We start from the raw sequence: 27,011 nt of genomic DNA on the forward strand, positions 1-27,011 counted from the left end.
GGGGGTCTGATTCTGCCCCTCCCCACTCCCCCAACCCCCCCACCCTCTCTCATGCTCTCATTCTCTCAAGTAAATAAATAAAATCTTTTAAAAAAATTAAAATAGAGACAAAAAAATCATTTGAATGTTTGCCCTTGCTTTAGTATGTGAATACTACATAAAAAAGGATTTTCACTATAAATTAATTTAAGCATTCCAAATTTCTTAACATTTCCAACCAAAATTTCAATAGCCTCGAAGGTTGCTGTCAGTATCTTTGGACTATATACTAGGTTATCATTCCAAGCTCTAAAAGCATGTAACATCTAGAGAAAGGGTGAGGGAGTTTGCTAAAAATGTGAATTCCCATGCCTCCTAACCAGAGACAGCAATACATTAGTTTGAAAGGAGCCCAGCAATCAGCACTTTTACCCAGTACTCCAGAGTCCTGATGTGGGCCATGAGGACAGACTCTGAGATGACATTACTCTAAGGTACTATAAAAAACATTCTGGGGGGGCGCCTGGGTGGCTCAGTGGGTTAAGCCTCTGCCTTCGGCTCAGGTCATGATCTCAGGGTCCTGGGATCAAACCCCGCATCAGGCTCTCTGCTCAGCAGGGAGCCTGCTTCCCCCCCTCTCTCTCTGCCTGCCTCTCTGCCTACTTGTGATCTCTCTCTGTCAAATAAATAAATAAAGTATTAAAAAAAAAACATTTTGGGGTGCCTGGGTGGCTAAGGTTCTGCCTTAGGCTCAGATCATGATCCCAGCATCCTGGGATGGAGCCCCACATCGGGCTCCCTGCTCAGTGGGAAGCACCCTTTCTCCCTCTCCCACTTCCCCTCTTGTATTCCCTCTCTCACTGTCTCTCTTTCCCTGTCAAATAAATAAATAAAATCTTTTAAAAAAAGGTACTATAAAAAACATTTTAGAGGGGCACCTGGCTGGCTCAGTTGGAAGAGCCTGAGGTCATGCGTTCAAGCCCCATGCTGGGGAGAGAGGGGTAGAGATTAAATAAATAAACAAAGACCAACTTTTTAAAAAATCTTAACATAGTTATATGACTAATGTGGCTTTTCCCCCCAGGACCTTGGTGAGAAAGCAAACATGATCATGGCGGACAGCACTAATGGCTCATTGCTAGCGGAATATACTTTGAGTTATTTTTCATCCACACTCAACTGAACAGAGTAAAATTTAGAAATAAACTGAGTTGGCCAACAGCCTTTTGCTTGAAGCTGCAGTGGTATCTGGGGAAACAAAAGATCCACCTAAAACAGAACTGACATCAAGGGGCAAGGTGAAAAAAGCTGTGTGGAGATATAAAATACACAAACCTAACAAAGAGACCCTGAATGTGTCCTGAGTCAGACAGGAGACTGGAAATGTTGAAGACCAATAAAATCAATAAAAATAAGTCAAGTCCTGGTTTTCATCAGCTTCGTTCCTACACAAGGGGAAGAAGCCCTCTGAAATCATTTAGCTCCCTCTAGGCAAGGTCATTCTCCCACATTTGTGGACACAACAGAACAGAACTGGTGAAAAACCCTCTGAGCTCCGCTTTTCGGCTGCTGAGCTTAAGCTGACATCTGTTGGTGGCACCGCTGCATAGCTGGTCGGGAGCGAGCACAGGCACTGTGGCTGTTTTGGCGCCTCCCTTAGCAGCTGTTTTGCTCTTGGAGCTCTCAGAGATGATCAGCTCAAGTTCAGTCATCTTAAAATGACTGCACACACCAAGTATATACAGGAATTGTCTGAGAGCCCTGCGAAACTAAGTGTAAGGAACACTGATTGAAGCTTTTACAGAAAGGGGTGCTCAGAAAATAATCTGATCCTGTGATTCTTGCTTCAGTAAAACAACTTTAGTTACAAAGATGACCGCCTGGGAAACAGATAAAGCCAAGGCCCCACGATGCATTCGTACAACACCTACAGCATCGAAGAGATGCACCACAGTCACTGACCTTTCAGAGGTAGGATCTGCACAGTTCAGAGGATATTTAAGCTCAATAACATCTCCATTCTTCTCTTTTAATTGCCCGTGATGTTCCATATAATACTGGACCAACTCAGCCAAAGTGGCAAACTTCTCTCCTCCATACAGGTCATAGTAATCACCAGTGTTCTGAATCTTGATGTGGGTGACGGCGCCATTTCTTCTACAAGAGTCCATTAGGGGGAAAACAAAAACCAATAAAGAGCCATACTAGTATAAATGGATGTCATATTCAGTATCAGATTCCGCCTAAACCTTGAAACACACCCAAGAAGCCAGTTGATACTTTTCCTGTAATAAATGTGGTGAGTGAAAACCACACGGTCAACCATTTCAACACCAAAGGGCTTTGTTTCTTGGCTCCTTTCCCTTCTACAACTTCTATTTTGGAAGTCTAATCTATCAAATTGCATATATTAAGAGATAATAATTTTTATCATCAGTAATTAATAGAGACACATATATTAAACATCAATCTATCTTCTAATCCAATAAAACCACTGTAAGTATTTTGCCCCCCCCACACACAATGAAACTGTCTAGCTACCCAAGGACTGGTATGAGAATATTCATGGCAGCTTTATGTGGAATAGAAAAATCCTGGAAACTCAACCAAAATGGATAAATAGTTACATACTCACACCATAAAACATTACACAGCAATTAAAGAAAAAAAAAGACACTAAAACACACAATTACAGGGATAAATCTCAAAAAACATTACATTAAGAGAAAGAAGCCAAGGGTGGCTGACTGGCACAGTCAGGGAAGCATGTGGCTCTTGGTCTTGGGGTTGCGAGTTCAAGGCCCACACTGGGTATAAAGATTACTTAAAAATAATATCTTTAAAAAGAGAGAGAGAGAGAAAGGAGACAGGCACAAATGAATACGTACTGTATGACTTCATTTGTCAGTGAACTTGCAGAATAAGCAAAACTAGTCTATAGGGTTAGAGAATAGTGGTAGCTACTTAGAAGGGGGGAAATTAGAAAGGGGAACAAAGGAATCTTCTAGGGTAATGAAAATATTCTGACTACGGTGTTGGTTACATAAATAAATACATTTGTCAAAATTCATGTCACTGTACACTTAAGATACCGTATATAATACCTTAAATCATACCTTAAATAATCATAGACTTTAATCGTACCTTAAAAACACAGACAACTGACAGTTTCCAGCACAAGATAGCTAAAATGTTTTCCCATTGAGGTGACAAAACATTGATCAAAAGTTTCTAAAACTTGGTATTTTAGGGGCACCTGGGTAGCTCAGTCGTTAAGTGTCTACCTTTAGGTCGGGTCATGGTCCCATGGTTCTGGGATTGAGCCCCGCATTGGGGGTCTCTGCTCAGTGGGAAGCCTCCTTCTCCCTCTACTGCTCTCCCTGCTTGTGTTCCCTCTCTCACTGTCTCTCCGCCAAATAAATAAATAAAATCTTAAAAGAAACCTTAAATAAATAAAACTTGGTATTTTGGTTAGCCTAGGCAGCCTGTGATTTCCATTCAGTTTTCTGAACAAATGACTACATCACAAGGACACTCATTATTACCAAGGGGCCAGGCACTTCCAAAATGATAACCATTGACCTATATGAGCTTTTAATCTGATCCTGCAGATTATTGATGAAGCCTCTGGAAAATATAAACACATTTCTACCAAATAAAAAAGAACATGGAGACTAAAGAAAATAAGAAAAAACCATCCCAAAATGTTCCTGACAATACCGACTTCTAATTATTGGTGAAAACCTTCTCCAGTGGGTAAAGAGGGTCCTTCCGGTCACCCTCACCTTCAGGTCAACTATATCTGACTCTACTTGAACATCTGGGCTTCCCATTTCTAGCCTTTACTTAACGCCATAACATGAAGAAAGATATTTCAGGTATGAACGACATTAATACACAGCCACACAGATGGAGCTCAAAAACATAATCGTGCATGAAAGAAGCACAGCATAGAATGATATGCTCAGGATGTACCATTTATGAAAATTTAAGCACACACACAGGAATACTATAGATTATTTAAGACACAGACATACCCACACACATATATATGTGTTATATTTTATTATTGTGAAGATACTATTTCCAGGTAATGTTACTTATTATATTACAAACATACATATATATATATATATATATATATATATATATATATATATTTTTTTTAATGAAGTGTAACAAACTCATGAGACTAGCTGCCAATGGGACAAAAGGAAGCACAGGATCAAGGACGGTGAGTAAAGAGAAAGTCTGTTTTATTTTATATTCTATTTTGAAGGGAAAATGGCCATAAATACAACATGAGTGATTCTACGTAACTTTATGTATTTTTCTGTATTTTTTTCCTCAAGATTATAAAGGGAGAGTGGGAGGAGGAGGAAAAAAGGGAGGGGGAATCTTCCTTGATGAACTGAATATAAGATAACATAATGATCAAGTTTTAAGCATGGGCACATAATATAAAGGTTGGATTGCACAGAACCACAACAATAAACACATCATATACACACGCATACACGCACTCACAGAGGCACGCAGACATCTGTAACAGCGGCTACGCACAGACAAAGAAACAGAAAAAGTGAAAGTCGGCCACGTTGCACAACTGTCAAAGGCAGTGGTTCTAAGTTCACAAAAAAGATACACAAATGGGGGGCGCCTGGGTGGCTCAGTGGGTTAAGCCGCTGCCTTCGGCTCAGGTCGTGATCTCAGGGTCCTGGGATCGAGTCCCGCATTGGGCTCTCTGCTCGGCGGGGAGCCTGCTTCCTCCTCTCTCTCTCTCTGCCTGCCTCTCTGCCTACTTGTGATCTCTCTCTGTCAAATAAATAAATAAAATCTTTAAAAAAAAAAAAAAAAAGATACACAAATGGTCTTTAAATGCATTAAAGGATGCTCACCTTCAATCCTGAGAGAAATAAAAATTAAAATTTGCAAAGACAGCATTTCTCATCTATCAAGCTAATGAAAAGGAAAAGTTTGACCACACTCAAATGGTGACGCTGTGGAGAAATGGGGCCCCCGTGTATGACTGGTGGGAGCACAAGATGGTGCAATCGCTACGGAGAAGAATCTGAAAAAGCAATGCCACCTGTGCATATACTGTCTCCTCCAATCACCTCCCTCCCAGGAAATCACTTTTCAGCTTTGAAAAGACAGCTTTTCAAAAGCACAGAACATATGCAAAATGGGATCCCGTTCATTGCAGCCGTATCGGTCACTGTTAAATATTAGAAAAAACTAAAGTCCTATCTGTAGGGAAATTGTATACATTTATACACTATTCAGTTGACTACGAAGATGAGAAAGATAACTAAAAGATTTCTGTAAGTGAAAAAGTAAACTATAGAAAAAGATAGTATTCTACTTCATGTGTACAAAGCAACAAAAGGATAAACTAGAAACTAAGGGAAATGATGACCTTCAGGGATGGATGGAGATGGTGCAAGGCATAGATAAGAGTGGGATTTCTCCCCACCCCAAAAAAGGGGGGGATTTCTCAGAAAATACCTTTTATACAGTTTTATTTTTAAATCTTGTAAATGTTTCACACACTCAAAACATATAATTTAATCAACAAAGATCAGAAAAAAATGAATACCTGAAAAACACTGAATACAAATAGAAATCTCGCTTTATAGTTAACTCACAAATACACAGAAAACTAATTCCACTGAGCCTGAGTGGCTCAGTGGGTTAAGCCTCTGCCTTCAGCTCAGGTCCTGATCTCAGGGTCCTGGGATGGAGCCCCAATCGGGCTCTCTGCTCAATAGGGAGCCTGCATCCCCCCTCCCCTGCCTGCCTCTCTGCCTACTTGTGATCTCTGTGTGTCTAATAAATAAAAAAAATCTTAAAAAAAAAATGGAATGACAGTGGTATAGTATTTCTGGAACAATTTTTGTATTATAGAATTGGCCAAGTGAGGTCATATATTGTTGCATCTGGAAGCAGGGTTCCCCATACAAGAGAAGGGAAACACAAATATGGAATGGGATAAGGTAAGAAAATTGCATTGAACTGGAACTATTAGTAAGAACACTTGGTCCGAAATATATAAATATTTATTTCCCAGCTCTGTCTACTGTGAGGGCCAAGAAGCAATAAACACATCAGCTTCTAAATCTTGGTTCCTGAACACCATTTCCCATTGAAAGACTCAAGCCTCTTGAGAGAAACAAAATGATTCCAGGCTTGGGGGGGGGGGGGGGGGGAATTACAAAAATAGCCTGAAACATCTCACAGAGCCAGAAGGCAAGGATGTACTCAAAGATCACTGGAGAAATGTCAAAAGGATACAGGAACCACGCCAGCCGAATGTGGGGCAATTAGAGCATCAAATTAATAATGAGGGGCGCCTGGGTGTCTCAATCATTGAGCATCTGCCTTTGGCTCAGGTCATGATCTCGTGATCTCAGGGTCCTGGGATCCAGTGCCCATTGGCTCCTTGCTCAGCAGAGAGTCTGCTTCTCCTTCTTTCTCTCCCCACCTGACCCCCCTCCCCTGCTCGTGTTCTCTCTTTCAAATAAATAAATAAAATCTTTTAAAAAAGGAAAGAAAGAAAGAGAAAGAAAGAAAGAAATAACAGAATTAGAAAAAAAATTTTTCAGGTGCCATAAATGATTTATTCAGAAAAACTTCATCAACGAATGCTAAAAACACGAAGTGAGAAAATGCTGGGGAAGAAGATACAAACTATCACCCATCAGACCACTTAATAATTACAAAAAGAAAAAGGCGCCTTTGTAATGAAAAACATCTGGCAAGCACCTGAATCCAGCGGTTAAACCAAATAACACCAAAGAATGGGCCAAACAGGCACTCTGTGAAATAACGGGGTGGTCTGGCATCACCTCTGGAGTGTGTTTGCCCAAAATGTTTCATGTGAATGTGAAAATGAGGAAACAATCAGCGAATTGAGATTGGAGGACAACCCAAGAAATGACTGGCCTGACTCCCCAAAAAGCTAAAAGATGGGGATAAAAAGAAAAGGTCAGGAGGGAGACAGAGACTAGAAACATACAAATTAAATGCAATGAATGATCTTTGACGAGATTCTCCTGAATCTAGTCTAGGGGCAGGGGAGGGGTGGAAGGTGGAGAGACTCAACTGCTTCTAAAGCCATTACTGAAATAAGGGAAGTCTGAATACAGACAGTATATTATATATTTGACAATATTATTAAAGCAAGGTTAAAATGTATTACTCTTAATGATTCTGTAGCTGTCCAGAAAGCCCTTGTTTCTCTGCCATACACACTGAAGTATTTAAAGATGCAAATAAAGGCACCTGGCGGGCGGGCATAGTCAGTAGAGCATGCAGACTCTTGATCTCGGCATTGTGAGTTCGAGCCCCACGCTGGGTATGGAGAGTACTTAAAAATAAAATCTCTAAAAAAAATTTTTTAATAAAATAAAATAAAGATAAAAAATAAATATCCTGATTATCTGCAACTTATTTTCAAAAATCTCAGGGGGAAAAAAGTATATACACAAACATACTCAGAAAGAGCAAACATGACAAAACACTGGCTAGTGAAGAGAATATGCGTGTCCACTATATTCACCTTTCACCTTCTCTGCAGGTCAGGCATTTTTCAAAAAAAAAAAAAAACGTTGAGGAAAAATGGGGGGGAAAAAATCACACCAATTCTCTAGCCCTGGTTCTGCCACTGACAAGCCGTGAGAGCAGCTAACTAACTTAACCTCTGTGCCTCGGCTTAACTCATCTGCAAAATGAATATATATAAATATTTATATCCCAGCTCTGTGGAACTTATTCCCAGGCTGTCAGGAAAATTAAATACAATGATATATGCCGAGTGCGTGGTGCAATGGCCTGGTACATATGTCAAGTCCCCAGTCACGTCTGCTATCAGCAGCAGCAGCAGCATCAGATGCTCTCCAACCAAACTCTTACAGCCCAAATATCACAACTTTAAGTTAGAAGCCTGTGCTGAGGTAAATCCTTAGGATTGAAAGATCCGTTCCTTGAACTGAAACACAAGGGCGCCTGGGTGGCTCAGTTGGTTAAGCGTCTACCTTCAGCTCAGGTCATGATCCTGGGGTCCTGGGATCCAGCCTCGCATCGGGCTCTCTGCTCAGCAAGAAGTCTGCTTCTCCCTCTCCCCCACCCCCCTGTTCCTGCTCTCATGCGCATGCGCTCTCTCAAATAAATAAGTAAAATCTTAAAAAAGAAGAACACAAGTAAAAGCTAAGGACAGGGGCTCCTCAAAAAAACTAACCTAACCCAAAAAGATATTTCCCAAGTCCAAAAGGGGATCCTAAATAAACCGACCAGTTTGTCCAACCCTCTATTGTGGGACATTGAGTTGTTTTTAGTTTGCTTTAAAGTTTTTTGAACAGTATGACCGGCATCCTGTTACATGTCTCTATGAGCAAATGTGACAGACTCTTTCTAGAAACTAACTTTCTCTTATGTACTTATTCCCTTTCCTCTAGATTATTCGAGGAGCTATAACTCGACTGCTTTATGAATCTGCTTTTATTATTTTTTTTAATTAAGAACTAAGTAAAGGGGCGCCTGGGTGGCTCAGTGGGTTAAGCCACTGCCTTCGGCTCAGGTCATGATCTCAGGGTCCTGGGATCGAGTCCCGCATCGGGCTCTCTCTCTCAGCAGGGAGCCTGCTTCCTCCTCTCTCTCTCTCTGCCTGCCTCTCTGCCTACTTGTGATCTCTCTCTGTCAAATAAATAAATAAAATCTTTAAAAAAAAAAAAAAAAGAAGTAAGTAAATTATGTTGGCCATTAAAAGGAAGAATTAGATCAGCAGAGAACTCAAAAACTTTAAAAAGGAAGTTGCAGAATAGCAGATATATTATAAGACCAAGGATATGAATTCTAAAAACACACAAACCAACTTTATATTGTTTACAATAGCACCAAGACAGTACAAGTATAAAAACACATTCAGGAAGGATATATGCCAACCTCTCGATGGTGGTTTCCTCTGGGGAAAGAGGGAGGAGAAGGGGACTGGGCAGGGGAACAAAAGGGACCACAACTTCCTCAGTGATGTTAATTACTTGAAAAAGAAAACTGATCTGAAGTAACTCTTAGAAAGCAATTTTCCCAAAAAGAAATCAACAGAAAGAAAAAGGAAAAATGCAGGCCACCAGGTTCAGGATGACGAGAACCAGGATGGAGCCCTGTGTGGCTTAAGAACCTGCAACACTCTGTCCACCTCACCCTCAGGGGTTTCCTCAAGGGAGAAGAAATGCCCATGATGACACCCCTTGTGCCGCATTCCCACATCCCCACTCTCAGGAGGCCACGCCTGAGCCTTGCAAGCGGGCTTGAGTCGCATCTGACACGCAGACCAGGCCTCGCCACAGGCCCGCAGGCAGGCCTACTCTCCATGAGGGTAGCAAGTTGTCCTGGAGGGGTTTCAACATTTCCCACCTGAAAAGCCCTTGCAGTGTTCTCTTTTTCTTCCAACTTACCTGACGGAAAGGGTGAAGTCTCCAGGGTTGCTTTTACTGGGCCTCGCCAAAAAACTGCCATCCACGCCTCTTGTCAACAGCAGGTTTTCGGCCTCCACGCCAGTGATGTTTGGGTGAAACCATCTTGAGTGAGAGAAAAATAGAGCAATGAAAACCACAATTCTCCAGAAATTCTCCAGAAAGCACTACTTTCCACACCAGGACAGCTAAAATGCCCATGAGTAGAGTAGCTAATAAAAGTATAAAATAGGACCTTCCCTTCCTCTTACCCCTCTTCTCTCTAATCACCGCCCCCCCCCCTTGACTTCCTCTTGGAAGGATCCTGGGATCCTGCTAGCGTAGTCAGTAGGGCCAGGGGCATGGTCACTGGGACTGGGGATGGGGGTATGAAGCCGAGCCCAAAGCCCTGAAAGATAGTCCATATGGTCAGGAGATTGAACACATGGAGTAGAATTACACAAGTAAAGAAAGAAACTAGTGAATAAACAAACGTATTAAGGATAATGAGAGCCAGGTTTCTCACTATTAGAGAGGGGATACAAATATGGAAAGGGGAAAACCAGAATAAAGCAGATTAGAATTGGAGGCAATATAGGGCACCTGGGTGGACTCAGTGGGTTAAGCCTCTGCCTTCGGCTCAGGTCATGATCTCAGGGTCCTGGGATGGAGTCCCGCATCGGGCTCTCTGCTCAGCAGGGAGCCTGCTTCCTCCTCTCTCTCTCTCTGCCTGCCTCTCTGCCTACTTGTGATCTCTGTCTGTCAAGTAAATAAATAAAATCTTAAAAAAAAAAAATTGGAGGCAATATAAACTCTGCTTTTTAATACACATATAGAGATGGCTGCAGAAATTCAGATGTATGGTTCTGTGTACGTCCCTGTGCTTTTGTGCATGCAGATGCATACGTATCTTCATAGTTCTCTCTTCCAAAAGGGCTTGGAAGCAATGATACCCGGAAGCCATCAGCATAACCAGCCCCGTTATCATGATTTCTAAATACCATTCTCCAACAAAAGGAACTGGGTTCCTTGGAGAAAGGACTAATTCCAGGTCTGAGGCACTAAAAAGGTAAGATGAGCTTGGAGTACCTTACCATGCCACAGTGCCCTGCTCAGTGGGGAGCCTGCTTCTCGCTCCCCACCCTGCCTCTCCCCCTCCTAGAGCTCTGGCTCTCTCTCAAATAAACAAATAAAATCTTAAACAAAAAAAGGGACAAAGGGAAAGCTCTTTGCAATAGAATCACAAAGAATAATATATAAGCAGTATAGAATATATAATATTTTACGTATATGTAATATATAAGCAGTATAGAAGGTATACGAGGATTAGAAAATCACCATTTGGTAACCAGCACATGAATGACTCAGGCAAGGATCATCAGAGGACACTAAAACTGGTGGGTGAACATTTCAGGAAGGATGGTATTTACAACAACTCAAAGAACCTCCCTACAAAATACTTATTAATTAACAAATAACGAATATTCATCAACCTCACAGTGGAGAACTTGACAGACTCTATCTTAACCAGTTGATGAAAGTTAACGCCACCGGTTATGGATTAAACTGGCATCACAACACGCACTGAGAACACGTGCCATTTCTGTGCTATTCCTGCCAAAAAAGCATTACCTAATCGAATTCGGAGGAACATCGGACAAACCCCAAGTGCGTGACATTCTACAAACTCACTGGCACGTACTCCTCAAAAATGTCAAAACTGTGAAGGGGGAGGGGACAGCCAAGAAAGAACTTTCCAGGGCGCCTGGGTGGCTCAGTGGGTTAAGCCGCTGCCTTCGGCTCAGGTCATGATCTCGGGGTCCTGGGATCGAGTCCCGCATCAGGCTGTCTGCTCAGCAGGAGCCTGCTTCCTCCTCTCTCTCTCTGCCTGCCTCTCTGCCTACTCGTGATCTCTGTCAAATAAATAAATAAAATCTTAAAAAAAAAAAAAAAAAAAAAAAAAGAAAGAACTTTCCAGATTACAGGCCAGAAAAAGGACACAAGATTACACTGCATGGTTCTTTCTGGGCGTTATCACTGACCAGGGGGAGGCAGAAATTTGATAATAATACTATTATAATGTAAATTTCCTGATTTTGACAAGCATACTGTTAACTATGTCTGTGTCTCTGTTTTTAGGAAATACACACTGAAGTATTTTAGAGTAACAAGACATCATATCTGGTACTTACTCTCAAATGGTTCAGACTGAAGTTATACATACAGTGTGTGTATACATATGGGGGGGCAAATGTGTACAATGTTAGCTGCTAAATCTGAGTTAAAAGTACACCGAAGTTGTATTATTCTTATAACATTTGTATAAATTTGAAATTATTTCAGAATAAAAAGATTTTAAAAACACACAAGTAGGGACACCTGGGTGGCTCAGTGAGTTAAAGCCGCTGCCTTTGGCTCAGGTCATGATCCCAGAACCACGGTTCTGAGATCAAGCCCAGAATCAGGCTCTCTGCTCAGTAGGGAGCCTGCTTCCCCCCTTCTCTCTCTCTGCTTCCCTCTCTGCCTGCTTGTGAACCACGGTTCTGAGATCAAGCCCAGAATCAGGCTCTCTGCTCAGTAGGGAGCCTGCTTCCCCCCTTCTCTCTCTCTGCTTCCCTCTCTGCCTGCTTGTGATCTCTGTCAAATAAATAAATAAAATCTTAAAAAAAAAAAAAAACAGGGCGCCTGGGTGGCTGGGTCAGTTGAGCCGCTGCCTTCGGCTCAGGTCATGATCCCGGGGTCCTAGGATGGAGTTTTGCATCGGGCTCTCTTCTCGGCGGGGAGCCTGCTTCTCCCCCTCTCTCTGCCTGCCTCTCTGCCTACTTGTGATCTCTGTCTGTCAAATAAATAAATAAATCTTTAAAAAAAACACACACACAAATAATGAAGTCCACCATGAATGCCATCCACTTCAAGAGAATTCCTCTCTAGTTCCCAGCAAGATTTCCTTCATGGATTCCAAAAGTCACCAAGATTTGTGGTAAAAAGAGTAATTTCTGAAGTCAAATTATCTGACCTTTATAGGCTAATTCAATACTCCAGGGAACGTACATCATTATTAAACGTAGAGTCCTGGCACTGATAATCAAATGAACTTTCAAGAGACTTCTCTACAAATATTGGCCCAATTACAGTGTGTTCGGACAGTGAAAGAGAGAGAAGGCAAGAGGAAGAGCTGTCGTAAATCATTCATTAAGGGCACGGAGAGCTCTGCAGCCTTGTGATTAGGGCTCCACTCACCCAGACCCAGGCGCACATCTGAGCTCTACCGCTTACTAGCTCATGACCCAGGCAAGTTCCTTCCTCCTCGGACTCAGCATCCTCAAAAAGGCAAGGATTGATCATTTTTTTCTGCAATGATAATTCTTATGTTCCATTTAAGAATAAACTGAGAGGGGCGCCTGGGTGGCTCAGTGGGTTAAAGCATCTGCCTTCAGCTCAGATCATGATCCCAGGGTCCTGGGATCGAGCACCGTGTCAGGCTCTCTGCTCAGTGGGAAGCCTGTTTCCTCCTCTCTCACTGCCTGCCTCTGCCTACTTGTGATCTCTGTCTGTCAAATAAATAAATAAAATCTTTAAAAAAAAAAAAAGAACACCCCTTCAAGATTATTAAAAAAAAAAAAAAAAGAAGAAGAATAAACTGAGAACCCATACAGTATGATATCATTCAGCCATTATAAGTAACAAATTACTGGGAGCACCTGGATGGCTCAGTTGGTTGAGCAATAGACTCTTGGTTTTGGATCGGGTCAGGATATTGGGGTCGTGGGATTGAGCCCCACATTGGGCTCCATACTCAACGCAGTGTCTGCTTGAGCGATTCTCTCTCTCCCTCTCCTTCTGCCCCTCCCCTTGCTTGTGTTTTTTCTCTCTCAAATAAATAAATAAGCAAATCGTAAAAAAAAAAAAAAAGTAATGAAGTACTGATAAATGCTACAATTTGAATAAACCTCAGAAATATTAAGCTAAAGGAAAGAAACCAGACACAAGAGGCCACATGTTCTATGATTCCATTGATGTGAAGTCCAGAATAAGCAAATTCATAGACAGAAAGTAGATCAGTGCTTGCTTTGAGAAGGTGGATACCTAATAGGTACAGGGTTTCTTTTGGAGGTGATGGGAATGTCCTAAGATTATAGTGCAGTATGTGAATATACTAAAAGCCACTGGGCTGTGTCCTTTAAATACATATGATATGTGAATGATATCTCATTAAAGCTATTCAAAAAAAAAAAAAAAAGAATAGGGGCTGGGCAAAAAATAAAATAAATAAAAAATGAAAATAAAAAAGAATAAACTGGGATAATAAAAAACAGGGCTTACTAAATTCACTCATGCCACAAACAGTGGATACCCAACACAGGCTATGAGGACCACATGCCAGTTATCAAAATAACCCTGCCCTCAAGAGGGTTTCTTTGCAATGGAGGGATTTAAAAAAAAAAAAAGGTAACTAAATAAAATGTCATGTGGTGATAACTGCTACAAGAGAAATAAAGTAATGGGGCACCTTGGTGTCTCAGTCAGTTGAGCACCCAACCCTTGACTCTTGGATTCAGCTCAGGTCATGATCTCAGAGTCGTAAGATCAAGACCAGAGACTAAGCTCCCTGCTCAGCGGGGAATCTGCTGGAGATTCTTTCTCCCTCTCTCTACCCCTCTGCTCCTCTCCCAACTCATGTACACTCACTAACAAATTAATAAATTAAACCATTAAAAAAAAAAGTGTGGCACCTGGGTGGCTCAGTCACTTGGGCATCTGCCTTCATCTTGAGTTGTGATCCCGGAGTCCTGGGATCAAGCCCATATCAAGCTCTGTATTTGGCAGGGAATCTGCTTCTCCCTCTCCCTCTGCCCCCTCTCCTGCTCATTCTCTCTCTCACACACACTCTCTCTGTCAAATAAAATAAATAAAATCTTTTTTAAAAATTTAGGGGTGCCTGGTGGCTCAGTGGGTTAAAGCCTCTGCCTTCAGCTTGGGTCATGATCCCAGGGTCCTGGGATTGAGCCCCGCATCGGGCTCTCTGCTCAGCAGAGAGCCTGCTTCCTCCTCTCTCTCTGCCTGTCTCTCTGCCTACTTGTGATCTCTCTCTCTCTGTCAAATAAATAAATAAAATCTTTTTTTAAAAATTTTTTTAAAAGGGGCGCCTGGGTGGCTCAGTGGTTAAGCCGCTGCCTTCGGCTCAGGTCGTGATCTCAGGGTCCTGGGATCGAGTCCCGCATCGGGCTCTCTGCTCGGCGGGGAGCCTGCTTCCTCCTCTCTCTCTCTGCCTGCCTCTCTACCTACTTGTGATTTCTCTCTGTCAAATAAATAAATTTAAAAAATCTTAAAAAAAAAAAAATTTTTTTAAAAAAGAGGAAGAAAGCAGCGAGAGGGGATGCTTATACAGGCTACAGGGGAGGTGGGGTTCAGAGATAAGGTTAACATCTGACAAGACCTCAAAGAAGCAAGGCAGCAACATGCCTGTCTACAGGAGAGGGACATATCAGGCAATGGGCAGACAGTATATGACACGTATGCAAGAGGCCAGTGTGGCTGGGGCAAAATGGGCAAGGGACAGACAGGCAGAGGAGGCCAGTGAGGTAATGAAAAGACAGAAGATATAGGGCCTTGGAGGCACTATAAAAACTTCAACCTTTATTTTTTGTGAAATAGTTAAGGACTGGAAGGTTTAGGCAGAGGAGCAACATGATCTGACTTACATTTTTAAATCACCTTTCAAACTACTGCACAGGGAAAACACACAAGTTAGTTAAGAAAGCCACTGTGATAAACAATCCAGACAGGAAATGATGGTAAAAGGACCAAGGTGGGGCGCCTGGGTGGCTCAGTGGGTTAAGCCGCTGCCTTCGGCTCAGGTCATGATCTCAGGGTCCTGGGATCGAGTCCCGCATCGGGCTCTTTGCTCAGCAGGGAGCCTGCTTCCCTCTCTCTCTCTGCCTGCCTCTCCGTCTACTTGTGATTTCTCTCTGTCAAATAAATAAATAAAATCTTTAAAAAAAAAAAAAAAAAAAAAAGGACCAAGGTGGCAGCAGTGGGAGGAGTGATAAAAGTCCAACTAGGATTATCTTCAGGGTAGACAAGAGGATTTCCTAAAGGATTATACATGGAATGGGAAAGAAAAAAGTAAGAAGACTCCTAGGTTTGGAGTCTAGTCAACTAGAAGGTTGGAAACATGGAAAGGGGGGCACCTGAGTGGCTCAGCGGGTTAAGTCTCTGCCTTCAGCTCAGGTCATGATCTCAGGGTCCTGGGATCGAGCCCCATATCGGGCTCTCCACTCGGCAGGGAGCCTGCTTCCCTCTCTCTCTCTGCCTGCCTCTCTGCCTACTTGCCATCTCTTGTCTGTCAGATAAATAAATAAAATCTTAAAAAAAAAAAAAAAAGCTCTAGCAGATTAAAAAAAAAAAAAAAAAAAACATGGAAAGGACAGGAAGAGCAAAATCAAGGGCTTGACTTGGTATGAGTTCAAGATGCTTAGTTGTCCAAGTGTTGGTGCACACTAAGCACTAAATGTTAGATATTATTATTGACAATCATAACAATAAATGTAAGGTTGTTCTGACAAGGAATAATCTATCAACATTCCTGCTGTTTACATTAACTGAAATTCATCTTATTTTTACTTTTTCCTATACCATCTCACTAGTGTTTTAGGGGGAATCTAAACATCATTCTGACTGGCCTTGAGAAAAATCCCATGGACTACAGCTAGCCAGCGCTCGCTCACATCCCAGCTCTGCGAACATGAGCTAGTGATTTCACTTTCCTATTAACTCATCCAGAAAATGGACATAGTAACAAATACATGTGTGCAAACATACTACTGCCTCCACGAACACACACACGTGGAATCCTCCTGATCTACACCCTAATATTTTTCATTTACAACTTGAAGATCCTTCTGTGGCAGTACATTCTTTTTAATGGCTACACAATATTCCATTGTATGAATATACTCGCAAGAATTTAATCCCCATTACAGGACATTTATAGTTTGCCTAGTTGTGTTATTGCAAATAATGCAGCAGAGGGGCACAGCAGAGTGGCTCAGTCGGTTAAGCGTCCAAATCTTGGTTTTGGCTCAGGTCATGATCTCAGGGTTGTAAGACTGCGCCTCACACTGGGCTCTGCGATCAGTGGGGAGTGGGGGCTTGGATTCCTACCCTCTGCCTCTCCCCCAGTGCGTTCGCTTTCTCTAAAATAAATCTTTAAAAAAGAAAAAAAGACAAGGGGAGCAGGTGCTGGACCCAAGCAGAGCTGGAGCAGGAGGCACAGGTTGGCTTGGCAAGCAGAAACCATGTCACTGTTCGGGAAACTGTTTGGAGCAGGAGGGGGTAAGACCAGCAAGGGCATCCTGACCCCTCCGGATGCCATCCAGTGGCTGTGGGACATGATGGAGATGCAAAGTAAGAAGCAGGAATTCCTGGAGATGAAGCTGGAGCAGGAGCTGACCGCCACCAAGAAGCCCGGCACAGAAAGAAGCCCGTGGGGCCTCCAGGCACCGAAGGATAGGAAGAGGTACAGAAAGCAGCTGGCGCAGATCGATGGCACACTATCCACCATCGAGTTTCAGCGGGAGGCCCTGGATAACGCCAGGACCAACACAGAGCTGCTCAAGAACATGGGCTCTGCTGCTAAGGCCACGAAGGCTGCCCACGACAACACGGCCATCGACAAAGTTGATGAGTTAAAGCAGGACATTGCTGACCAGCAAGAACTTGCACGGGAGCTTTCAACAGCTATTTCAAAACCTGTAGGATATGGAGAAGGGTTTGATGAGGATGAGCTCATGGCAGAATTAGAAGAATCAGAACAGGAAGAACTAGACAAGAATTTGCTGGAAGTCAGCAGACCTGCAACAGTCCCTCTACCAAATGTTCCCTCTATAACCTTACCATCAAAACCCAGCAAGAAGGAAGAGAAAGAGGATGACATGAAGGAATTGGAGAACTGGGTTGGATCCATTTAACTGGCCCAGTGTAGTCCAGACAGACTCTGGTGGGCTGTGCAGTGGACAGGTGCGTAGGGGCGGGAAGCGGGGGAGGACATGTGCAGGCAGGCAGGTTCCATCACTCCTGAAACTCCCTCCAAAGCAGTAGGGCTGCTTCACTGCTCAGTCTCCACATAGCACGCTCTGCACCCAGCAGGACGCTCTGCACCCAGCAGGACGGGGAAGAGGGGCAGGGGCGGGGATGGGGGTATGGTGGGAGGTGCTGCTGTTTATTATGTTGAATTTCTGCAAAATAAACTGTATTTGCAAATCAAAAAAAAAATCAATACAGCAGAATACATCCTTTACAATCATTATTATACACTTTTTCAAGTATATCCGTAAATTAGATTTTCAGAAAATTGTTATTATACACTTTTTCAAGTATATCCGTAAATTAGATTTTCAGAAAATTGCTTTGGCTAGAGTTTGCCTTTCACTTTGACAAATCTCCCCAGCTGTACTCAAAAGAAGGTACCAGTTTCGACTCCCCTAAATTGAGTGTGAAAGCCCGTTATCTCTCACTTTTGCCAATACTGCATATATTACCAAATTTTTTCATCTTGGTCGATCTGATTCATGGAAAAATGTATCATTCTAGTTTGCATTTCTGTGTGACATTAAGCACTTTTTTAGGTTTTCAGAGCCCCTTTTTCTTCCTTTTCTGTGAGTTGTCAGTTTCCCATTGTTCGCTTTCTCTTGCATTTTTTTCCTTCTTACTGATTTATAGAAGCCCTTGATATACCAGAAAATGATTCTTTGTTATATACGTGGCAAATATTCATCTTAGCTTTTTGCACTTTTCACTGTTTGTGGTATTCTTTTTCCACAGAAATTCACCTTGGCATGGTTAAATTTATTGGGTTTTTTCCTTTATGATTTTGGGGTTTCTCACTATACTTAGAAAAACTTAATTCATAGCACTGTTGTGAGACACAAATAAGTTAATACACATAAAATGCTTAGCACAGAACCAGCTCTTAAGAGTTTCACCTTTGGAACTAAGAATTTAGTTTTTAGGCAGAATAAAATACTTACAATAAAGGCACAGATTTTCACAGGGCCCTGCAAGGTGTGGCCCCAACCTGATTCTCTCTCTCCCTCTCTCTCTTTTTTGTTTAAGATTTATTTATTGATGAGAGAGAGAGAAAGAGATTGAGCATGAGAGGGGAGGGGAGAGTGAGAAGGAGAAAGAACCTTAAGCAGACTCCCTACTGAGCACATAGCCAAAACCCCAAGATCATGATCTCAACCAAAAGCAAGAGTCAGATGCTTAACGGACTGAGCCACCCAACTGCCCTCCAACCTGACTCTCTTATTCTGGTGACTTCTCTGTTTTCTTCAAATATGCCCCATGTGGCCTTGGCACGTGCTTCTCTTCAGACACTCCCATCTCACCTTTCCACAGCAGCCCCCTGAGCATCCCCTGGGTGATATCAACATGAAATCTTATCACACATTCCTCCAAATACCAGGTTAAAGACTGGACTGGCAGCTCCCAAGAGAGAGAACCTGTCTGCTACCGTACCAATGTGTACCTCCAGTTCCACACAAAGGAGCTAACACATGATTCTTTAAATAGTTGTGATTAGAAAGGAAGGACAAAAGCAGCTGTCGTGGGACAGCGGGGACGCCTGTCAGGGCTCTTCCACATCCATAGTTCCCCAATGATATAGGTCATAGGTGGTGTCACAAGAGGTTGTCAGAAGAGAAGCGTCAGCTGGCAAAGGCTCTCTTCACCTGCCCCACTAGCTCTTCAAAAAAAAATATATATTTCTAGTACATAATTTTTATCCAATTTGCAGTGCTAAGGTAGTTATCTTCCCTTATCTGTATGGTTACTATTTTAATATTTTTTCCAAAGCAGAGGCACTTGGGTAGCTCAGTTGGTTGAGTGTCTGCCTTCAGCTCAGGTCATGATCTCAGGGTCCTGGGATCTGAGCCCTTAGTCGGGGTCTCTGCTCAGCAGAGAGTCTGCTCCTCCCTCTCCTTCTGGCCCTCCCCTCTCTCCTGTGTGTGTATGTGTGTGTGTGTGTGTGTGTGTGCGCACGTTCTCTCTAAAATAAATAAATAACATCTTTAAAAAAAAATAATTTTCTTATGCACAGGTCCAGGACACCTTGTGCATAAGGCAAAAATGTGTCCCAAAGCCTCCCAAAGCATTTGAAAAACCCTAAATTTGATATCTTAACTATATAGCAGGAGAGAAAGAACTCTTGGTCTGCTTCTCCATGTCTCTGTTACCACTCTTGCACCTTTACAGTACTTCACCCAGTTTTGTTGTGTGCCTCTCATCTGTAAATGTACAGGTGTTCATAACCATGGTAACAAATACATATTAAAAAACAAATGAGATGCTTGGGTGGCTCAGTCGGTTAAGCACTTGACTCCGGATTGCATCTCAGGTCATGATCTCAGGGTCGTAAGATCCAGCCCCATAACGGGCTCCGCACTGGGTGCAGAACGTGCTTAAGAGTCTCTCTCCCTTGGGGTGCTTGGGTGGCTCAGTCGTTACGCATCTGTCTTCAGCTCAGGTCATGATCCCAAGATCCTGGGATCAAGCCCCACATCAGGCTCCCTGCTCCATGGGAAGCCTGCTTCTCCCTCTCCCACTTCCCCTGTTTGGGTTTCCTCTCTTGCTCTATCTCTGTCAAATAAATAAATAAAGTCTTTAAAAAAAAAAAAAGAAAAGAAAAAGATTCTCTCTCCCTCTCTCTCTGCCCCTCCCCCACCTTGCACTATCTCTAAAACAAAACAGGGGCTCAGTGTTCTTTCTATAGGACAAGCTAAATAAAGTAGACCACATTGTGCACCCCCATAAACAAATCCCTTTTTTTTTTTTTTTTTTTTTTTTTTTTTTTTTTTAAAGATTTATTTATTTGACAGAGAGAAATCACAAGTAGACAGAGAGGCAGCCAGAGAGAGAGAGAGAGAGGGAAGCAGGCTCCCTGCTGAGCAGAGAGCCCGATGCGGGACTCGATCCCAGGATCCTGAGATCATGACCTGAGCCGAAGGCAGCGGCTTAATCCACTGAGCCACCCAGGCGCCCCAACAAATCCCATTTAAAGCAATGAAATTTTATATTTAATCGGGACATTGGAAGAAAAGAACCAAAGTCATAAACATCGCTACGGAGTTTGGCAACCATTCTACCAGGGTTCTGGTAGATAGAATATAAACTGTTTAGTTTCAGGCTTTAATTTATGAGTCAGAAGAAAATATAATTTTCTTTCTATTAAGTGCATTTTTTAAAAATCACACCTATATTCTGGATTTGTTTTTCCCTTCAACAAAGCCAGTAAGCAAACATATTTGAAAGAAATATATGTATTTTCATTTACTAATGTTGAGTTGCATTTTTCTAAACATACTAAATTTTTTTCGTCTTCCTAATTATTTGGATTGGAAAAGGTCAGGATAAGGCACAGGTTTATGTTTTTGCATCTTGCAATTTAATTCGGAAAGAAATATTTCAAAGTACGTAAAAATATATATATATTTCTGTATCTGTTTTTAAAAAGCTACTGCTGTATAAAACTGAGGTATAACTTTATTTTTTAAAAGATTTTATTTATTTTATTTATTTGACAGAGAAAGACACAGTGAGAGTGGGAACCCGAGCATGAGCAAGAGACGTGGAAGAGGGAAAAATGGGCTCTGCACTGAGCAGGGAGCCGGACGCGGGACTCCATCCCAGGACCCACGGATCATGACCTGAGCCAAAGGCAGATGCTTAAGCATCTTAAGCCACCCGGGTGCTTAAGATGTCCCTGTTATGCAATTAGCAAACATCACAGTAAAGACTGGATATGGCAAGATCCATCAATGGGTGCTAAGTCTAGGGAGAAACTGGGGGGCAGGGAGGCTGGATACCTTCATGGTCTTACAGTGTGTCTTCATCAACCACTGATCAGTTACATGGAAAAAATATGGGGCGCCTGGGTGTCTCAGTTGGTTAAGCATCAGCCTTTGGCTTAGGTCATGATCCCAGAGTCCTGGGATCAAGTTCCACATCCATTTCCTAGCTCAGTGGGGAGCCTGTTTCTCCCTCTGCCAGCTGCTCCCCCTGCTTGTGATCGCGCGCGCACTCTTTCTCTCTCTCTCTCCCTCTGACAAATAAATAAATAAAATCTTTACCAAGAAAGAAAAAAAGAAAGAAAATATTATACAAAGGAGAAAGTGGACAAACCCTTAACCAGGTAGTCACTGATAGTTAACATCACCAGCGGACATCATGCATGCATCTCGAGATACAATACTCCAAGAAGGATACAAAATCGCATACATAGTACTCTGGTTGAAATCTAGTAATGATGAAACAGACAAATTCAAAATGAGAAATATTTTATTTTAAAAGGGGAAGGGGGAGAGATCACTAGCATAAAAGACAAAAGGTTGTAGAAGTATTCTGGATTAAAGAGATCTAACAACTAAATACAACTGAATCCCATACTAGAAGAGGAAAAAAAATGCTGAAGCACATGAGTGGGTCAACTGGCACAGCTGGAATACAACAGGTCAGATAAAAAGATTATTATCGGGGCGCCTGAGTGGCTCAGTGGGTTAAAACCTCTGCCTTCGGCTCGGGTCATGATCCCAGAGTCCTGGGATCAAGCCCCACACTGGACTCTCTGCTCAGCAAGGAGCCTGCTTCCTTCTCTTTCTCTGCCTGCCTGTCTGCCTACTTGTGATCTCTGCCTGTCAAATAAATAAATAAAATCTTTAATTTAAAAAAAAAAAGGATTACCGATGGTAAAATTACTAGTTAAAAATTTTAAAAGATGGGGTGCCTGGGTGGCTCAGGCAGGTAAGTTTCTGCTGTCAGCTCAGGTCATAATCTCACAGGGATCGAGCCCCATATCAGGTTCCCTGCCCAGTGGGGAGCCTATTTCTCCCTCTCCCTCTGCCTACTTGTTCGTTCTCTCTCTCTCTCTCTCTCTCTCTCCCTCTGTTAAATAAATAAATAAAAATCTTTTTTAAAAAAGATAACTTTATTCTTAGAAAATAAACACTGAAGTATTTAGGAGCAAAGGGCTATGATCTATGTAATTTATCTTCAAATTTTGAAGAAAAAATTATACAATATTATATATGTGTATTTACACACACACACACACACACACACGCACGCACAACATGAAGCAAATGGGATGGGAAGTTAGCAGTTGTGAATCTGGGTAAATGGTATTCCATCCGTATGCATGTTCTTTGCATTATTCTTATTCTTATAATTTTTCTCAAAGTTTGAAACAAATTCCAAGTAAAGTTAAAAATTATTTTAAAATTTTCTGAAAAATCCATTTGCTCAAGACACCAGCATGATTCCCATCATCAGTGAGTTATCCATCCTATCCCTGAGGCTGGCTATACTAGGTACCAAAAAGGGATGACAGGGAGAAGACAGCGATGAGGACTTACATGGAGAGAGAGCATGGGGACAGAAAGGAGACAGATGTATAGTTTTACTACCAATAATATTATATATTTAATTAAGAACTTACAAATTATGAAATCAGGACATTCTCTCCACGCTTATTACAAAGGCTTTTTTTCAGCAATTGTGAACCAGTTCCGACAGCAAGAACAAAATAATGTTGTACTGGCTATCATACTTTATGGCTGGCTAAAATTATGGTAACATTTATTGAATGCCATGTGCCAATGTAACCATTACATTCTCCTATTTACTTCTAAAAGTTTCTAAAGCAGGATCTAAACCCACAGCTTGTCTTATTGTAACCACATGTTCTCACCTTGGCATGTTTCACAGAAATAACGCTTACATAGAGTATCCTGCTGGTGCTGAGGGTGCAAAAGATATTATAAATTGACTTCCACTGCGGAAGGTGTATGTAAACACCACTCTACCCATCACGTAGACTGACAAGAGGAGATAAGGCCAACGGTTGTCTCTTTACCCCTTTATTAAATAAACTCTATTATCTCCTTTACAACTTACAATTATACCGATCATGTTATTAAGAATGAACAGAGGAGGGTGATGTTTACATGGGAAACTGTAACCAGCATTTAACACAAAGACCAGACAGAGCAAGGGCTTAATAAACATTGGCTATCACCTTTGTTAGCATTATTATTACTGGAGGGAGACAGCAAGAAAGATTCTTCTCAGGCGTAATTATGTCAGTATCACACAGGCCACTCTGACATATGTATCATTTATGTTACACTGCCTTTTAATAAACTTAACTTCAGGGTTCAGGGGCTATCCCTACATTATTTCAAATAGCATATAATTAGAAATTAAAAAGTTCTAGTCCATAACCTACCTACTTGAGAGCTTTGATTTATTTTAAATTCTTCTTCCTTAGCAATTTTTTCAAAAAGCACTGGTAATCCCCCAAAACTTTTTCCCACTTACATTTAATATTTGTGTCCAATCACTGACAATTCTGTGACGTGTAGCATGCTTATTACTACTAAGGAGAAGGTGGAGTTCACTCCATCCCGTAGAATTAGGGAGGGTAAAGACAAACAGTAGAATTAATATCATGGGACTGGCCTCAAGGATTATGAACAACTGTAAATTAGGTACTGAGGCCACACATCTCGAAGATTGGCCCCATTTCCCACCTGGTGTGAATATAAGCAGTAGAGGTTAGTCTAACCAAAAAAAAAAAAAAAAAAAGTAGCATAAATGCATCTGCATTACGTGAAAAGATGGGGAAATGCAAATTAGCAGAACTCCATTTGAGTTTATCAACAAAAGTGATTAATACCACAGGTCCAAGGGTATCAGATGAGAAGAAACAGATACACTTCCAGTCCTCCCATGTACATAGTAGGCATTTAATTAATGGCTGTTGACGGAATGAAATTGGCAGGGGGCTGGATAAAAAAAAAAACAGGTAGGGTAAGACATCAGGAGGAGGGAAGTAGAGAAAAAGTCACATGGGGAAGGGAGAGGGAAGGAAAAGTGTCCCCCTTTTGCTCATTCTAACATCTGCAAACCTGCCACCCCAACAACCTCTTCTAACTGGCCACCTTCTGGCGTTATTACTTAATAAGGGTCTCAGGTCACACCTGGCCTAAGCAGGTACCACCCATCTCTTCCAAGGAACTGAAAGCGTGTGTGCCCACCACTTGTGAGAAAGAGCCACAAATCAATGTTCAAAATGAAATGCCTAAAACACAGGAGCCTGAGCCAGCTTGAAGAAACAAAAGACAGAATCTCTGCCTGCAGGGAAGTTTACAAACCCAAACAATTTGCTAGGAAATCACACCAGGAATCTAGATAACCACCCACCTCCCTACCCCCAACCCTCCCTGTCCGTGAAGGCAGATTCTGCAAAGCCTTAGCTCTCTAAGGATAGGAACTTATTTATGTCAAGTGAGTCTTTAAAAAAAAAAAAAAAAAAAAAATGCTGATGAACCAAAAAGAAAATACAATGATGCTGAATATTTTGTTTTATCTATGCACCCTCTTCCCCCAGTGGTGTGGGGAAACAGTCAAGCAGGCCAATAATTTCAGGAACTTATTCTTATTCAAGGCTGCCATGCTAAGAAGAGAATTTAAACTAGGGATCCAAAATCTAATTTCGGTTTCTCGACTAAATATAAAGTGACACTGGGTATATCTTTCTTACCAGCTGCTCTGAAAAAATCATTATCTTTGTCCTTGGGGAGAAAGTTTATAGTTTGGTACTTGCTGCAGATTATAAGAATATTCCTCTTTTCTAATTAAATTTTAATATCCTATAGGAAAAGGGTAAGTCATTTAGAAAGGGCAAGTCAATGGGGACAAGCAGTCTAAGTAACAGAAGCTAGAAAAAAGTTGTTGAGGCAGCTCTTTAATGGCAGCAGACAGCTCTGTCTTTATGATATCTTCTCAAGGGGCTTCAGTGCTGACAGTCTTTCTACAAACGGCTTCTACCTCAGTTCAAAGCCTCTCTCTCACTTGTCTGCTCTCCCCGAGTCCACTCGTGTCTCCTACAATCCTTCCTTCACAGTGGCCAGAGGGATTTTTTTTTTTTAAGATTTTTAAATTTATTTGAGAGAGAGCATGAGAGGCGAGAAGGTCAGAGAGAGAAGCAGACTCCCCATAGAGCTGGGCGCCCGATGCAGGACTCGATCCTGGGACTCCAGGATTGTGACCTGAGCTGAAGGCAGTTGCCTAACCAACTGAGCCACCCAGGCGCCCGCCCGAGAGATATTTTTAAACAGACCAGCTCATGCCACTATCCCGATCACATCCTTCTGTGTCTTTACGCTGCTCTTAAAATACAATCCAAGCTCCTCGCCATGGTCCACATGACCCTCGAAGACCTCATAAGGTCCTGTGTGGTGCAGTCCCCACCTACCTCCCTAGCGTCCCCAGTGTGCTCCCTTCTGCTCTTGAAGTGCTCCAAGAACTTCCCCACCTCAGCCCTTCCACACTCGCTGTTTCCCAACATCTGAACACCGAGGGCCTAGCACAGCACCTGGCACACGGTAATCTCCCAATAATAGTTCTTGAGTGAGTGGATCAATGTTTCATTAGAATGGTTCCATGGGGAGGGTCTGGGTGACTCAGATGGTTAAGCATCTGCCTTCAGCTCAGGTCATGATCTCCAGTGTCTGGGATCGAGCCCCTTGTCAGGCTCCCAGCTCAGCAGGGAGTCTGCTTCTATCTCTCCCTCTGCCTCTCTCCCTGCTTGCAATCTTTCTCTCAGAGGAATAAATAAAATCTTAAAAAAAAAAAAAAAAAGAAGAAGAAGAAGAAGAATGGTTCCATGGGAGGATAAAGACTTGCATCTAGAATCCACTACCTTTCCAAGCAACATATCCTATGTCTGTATATATTTATGTGTGTATATACAGACACATACAGTATATATATATATATATATATATATATATATATATTCTTTTTTTTCTTTTTTTTTTTAAGATTTTTTTATTTATTTGACAGACAGAGATCACAAGTAGACGGAAAGGCAGGCAGAGAGAGAGAGAGCGAGAAGCAGGCTAAACAGAATATCCTCTCCTGATAAATTTCTATTTCCGTTTGGTACTAGCTTTACCAAACTGATTTGATGCTGGCACACATGTCTGTCTCCCTCTCCGAATTCAATGCTCCTTGCAACCATGAATAACATCTTCCACATTTCAACGTTGTCAAGGACCACGGCACATGTAAGTTTGCAAAATGCACACAACCCTCCGAATCGCAGTAGTGAACTGAACTCCCATTTAAGGAGTTTGAATCCAGTTCAGGGTCTTAAAGCCTTGGCCACAGTCCACAACTCCCACAGAGAATGAGCATTTGCCTTGTCTTAAAGGTAAGGCAGTATCTGCCTAACCTTAGAAATGTCAGCATCAGGGCGCCTGGGTGGCTCGGTGGTTAAGCCGCTGCCTTCGGCTCAGGTCATGATCTCAGGGTCCTGGGATCGAGTCCCGCATCGGGCTCTCTGCTCAGCAGGGAGCCTGCTTCCTCCTCTCTCTCTCTCTGCCTGCCTCTCTGCCTGCTTGTGATTTCTCTCTGTCAAATAAATAAATAAAATCTTTAAAAAAAAAAAAAAAAAAAAAAAAAAAAAGAAATGTCAGCATCAGATGGCAAGTGCTGTCTGTTTCCCAGAGGGAAGGAGGA

General features: G+C 42.1%; 2 protein-coding genes across 3 annotated transcripts in view; one reads left to right on the top strand and one right to left on the bottom strand.

Annotated features, from left to right (window-relative positions):
* The window catches only part of PTPN11 (protein tyrosine phosphatase non-receptor type 11), an 87,786-nt gene that overhangs the window by 54,399 nt on the left and 6,376 nt on the right, over window positions 1-27,011 (bottom strand). For both annotated transcript variants that reach the window (XM_059139098.1, XM_059139097.1), the window contains exons 2-3: window positions 9,435-9,557; window positions 1,942-2,136 (exon numbers count right to left, since the gene is read on the bottom strand). In XM_059139098.1, the coding sequence (XP_058995081.1) occupies window positions 1,942-2,136; window positions 9,435-9,557 (318 nt within the window). The remainder of the gene's footprint in view (window positions 1-1,941; window positions 2,137-9,434; window positions 9,558-27,011) is intronic.
* Window positions 16,730-17,401, top strand: LOC131811049 (charged multivesicular body protein 4b-like). The gene has a single exon (XM_059139099.1). The coding sequence runs from the start codon at window positions 16,730-16,732 to the stop codon at window positions 17,399-17,401; it is 672 nt and encodes a 223-aa protein (XP_058995082.1).

This window comes from Mustela lutreola, chromosome 11 (assembly GCF_030435805.1).
Source record: "Mustela lutreola isolate mMusLut2 chromosome 11, mMusLut2.pri, whole genome shotgun sequence".
NCBI lineage: Eukaryota > Metazoa > Chordata > Mammalia > Carnivora > Mustelidae > Mustela > Mustela lutreola.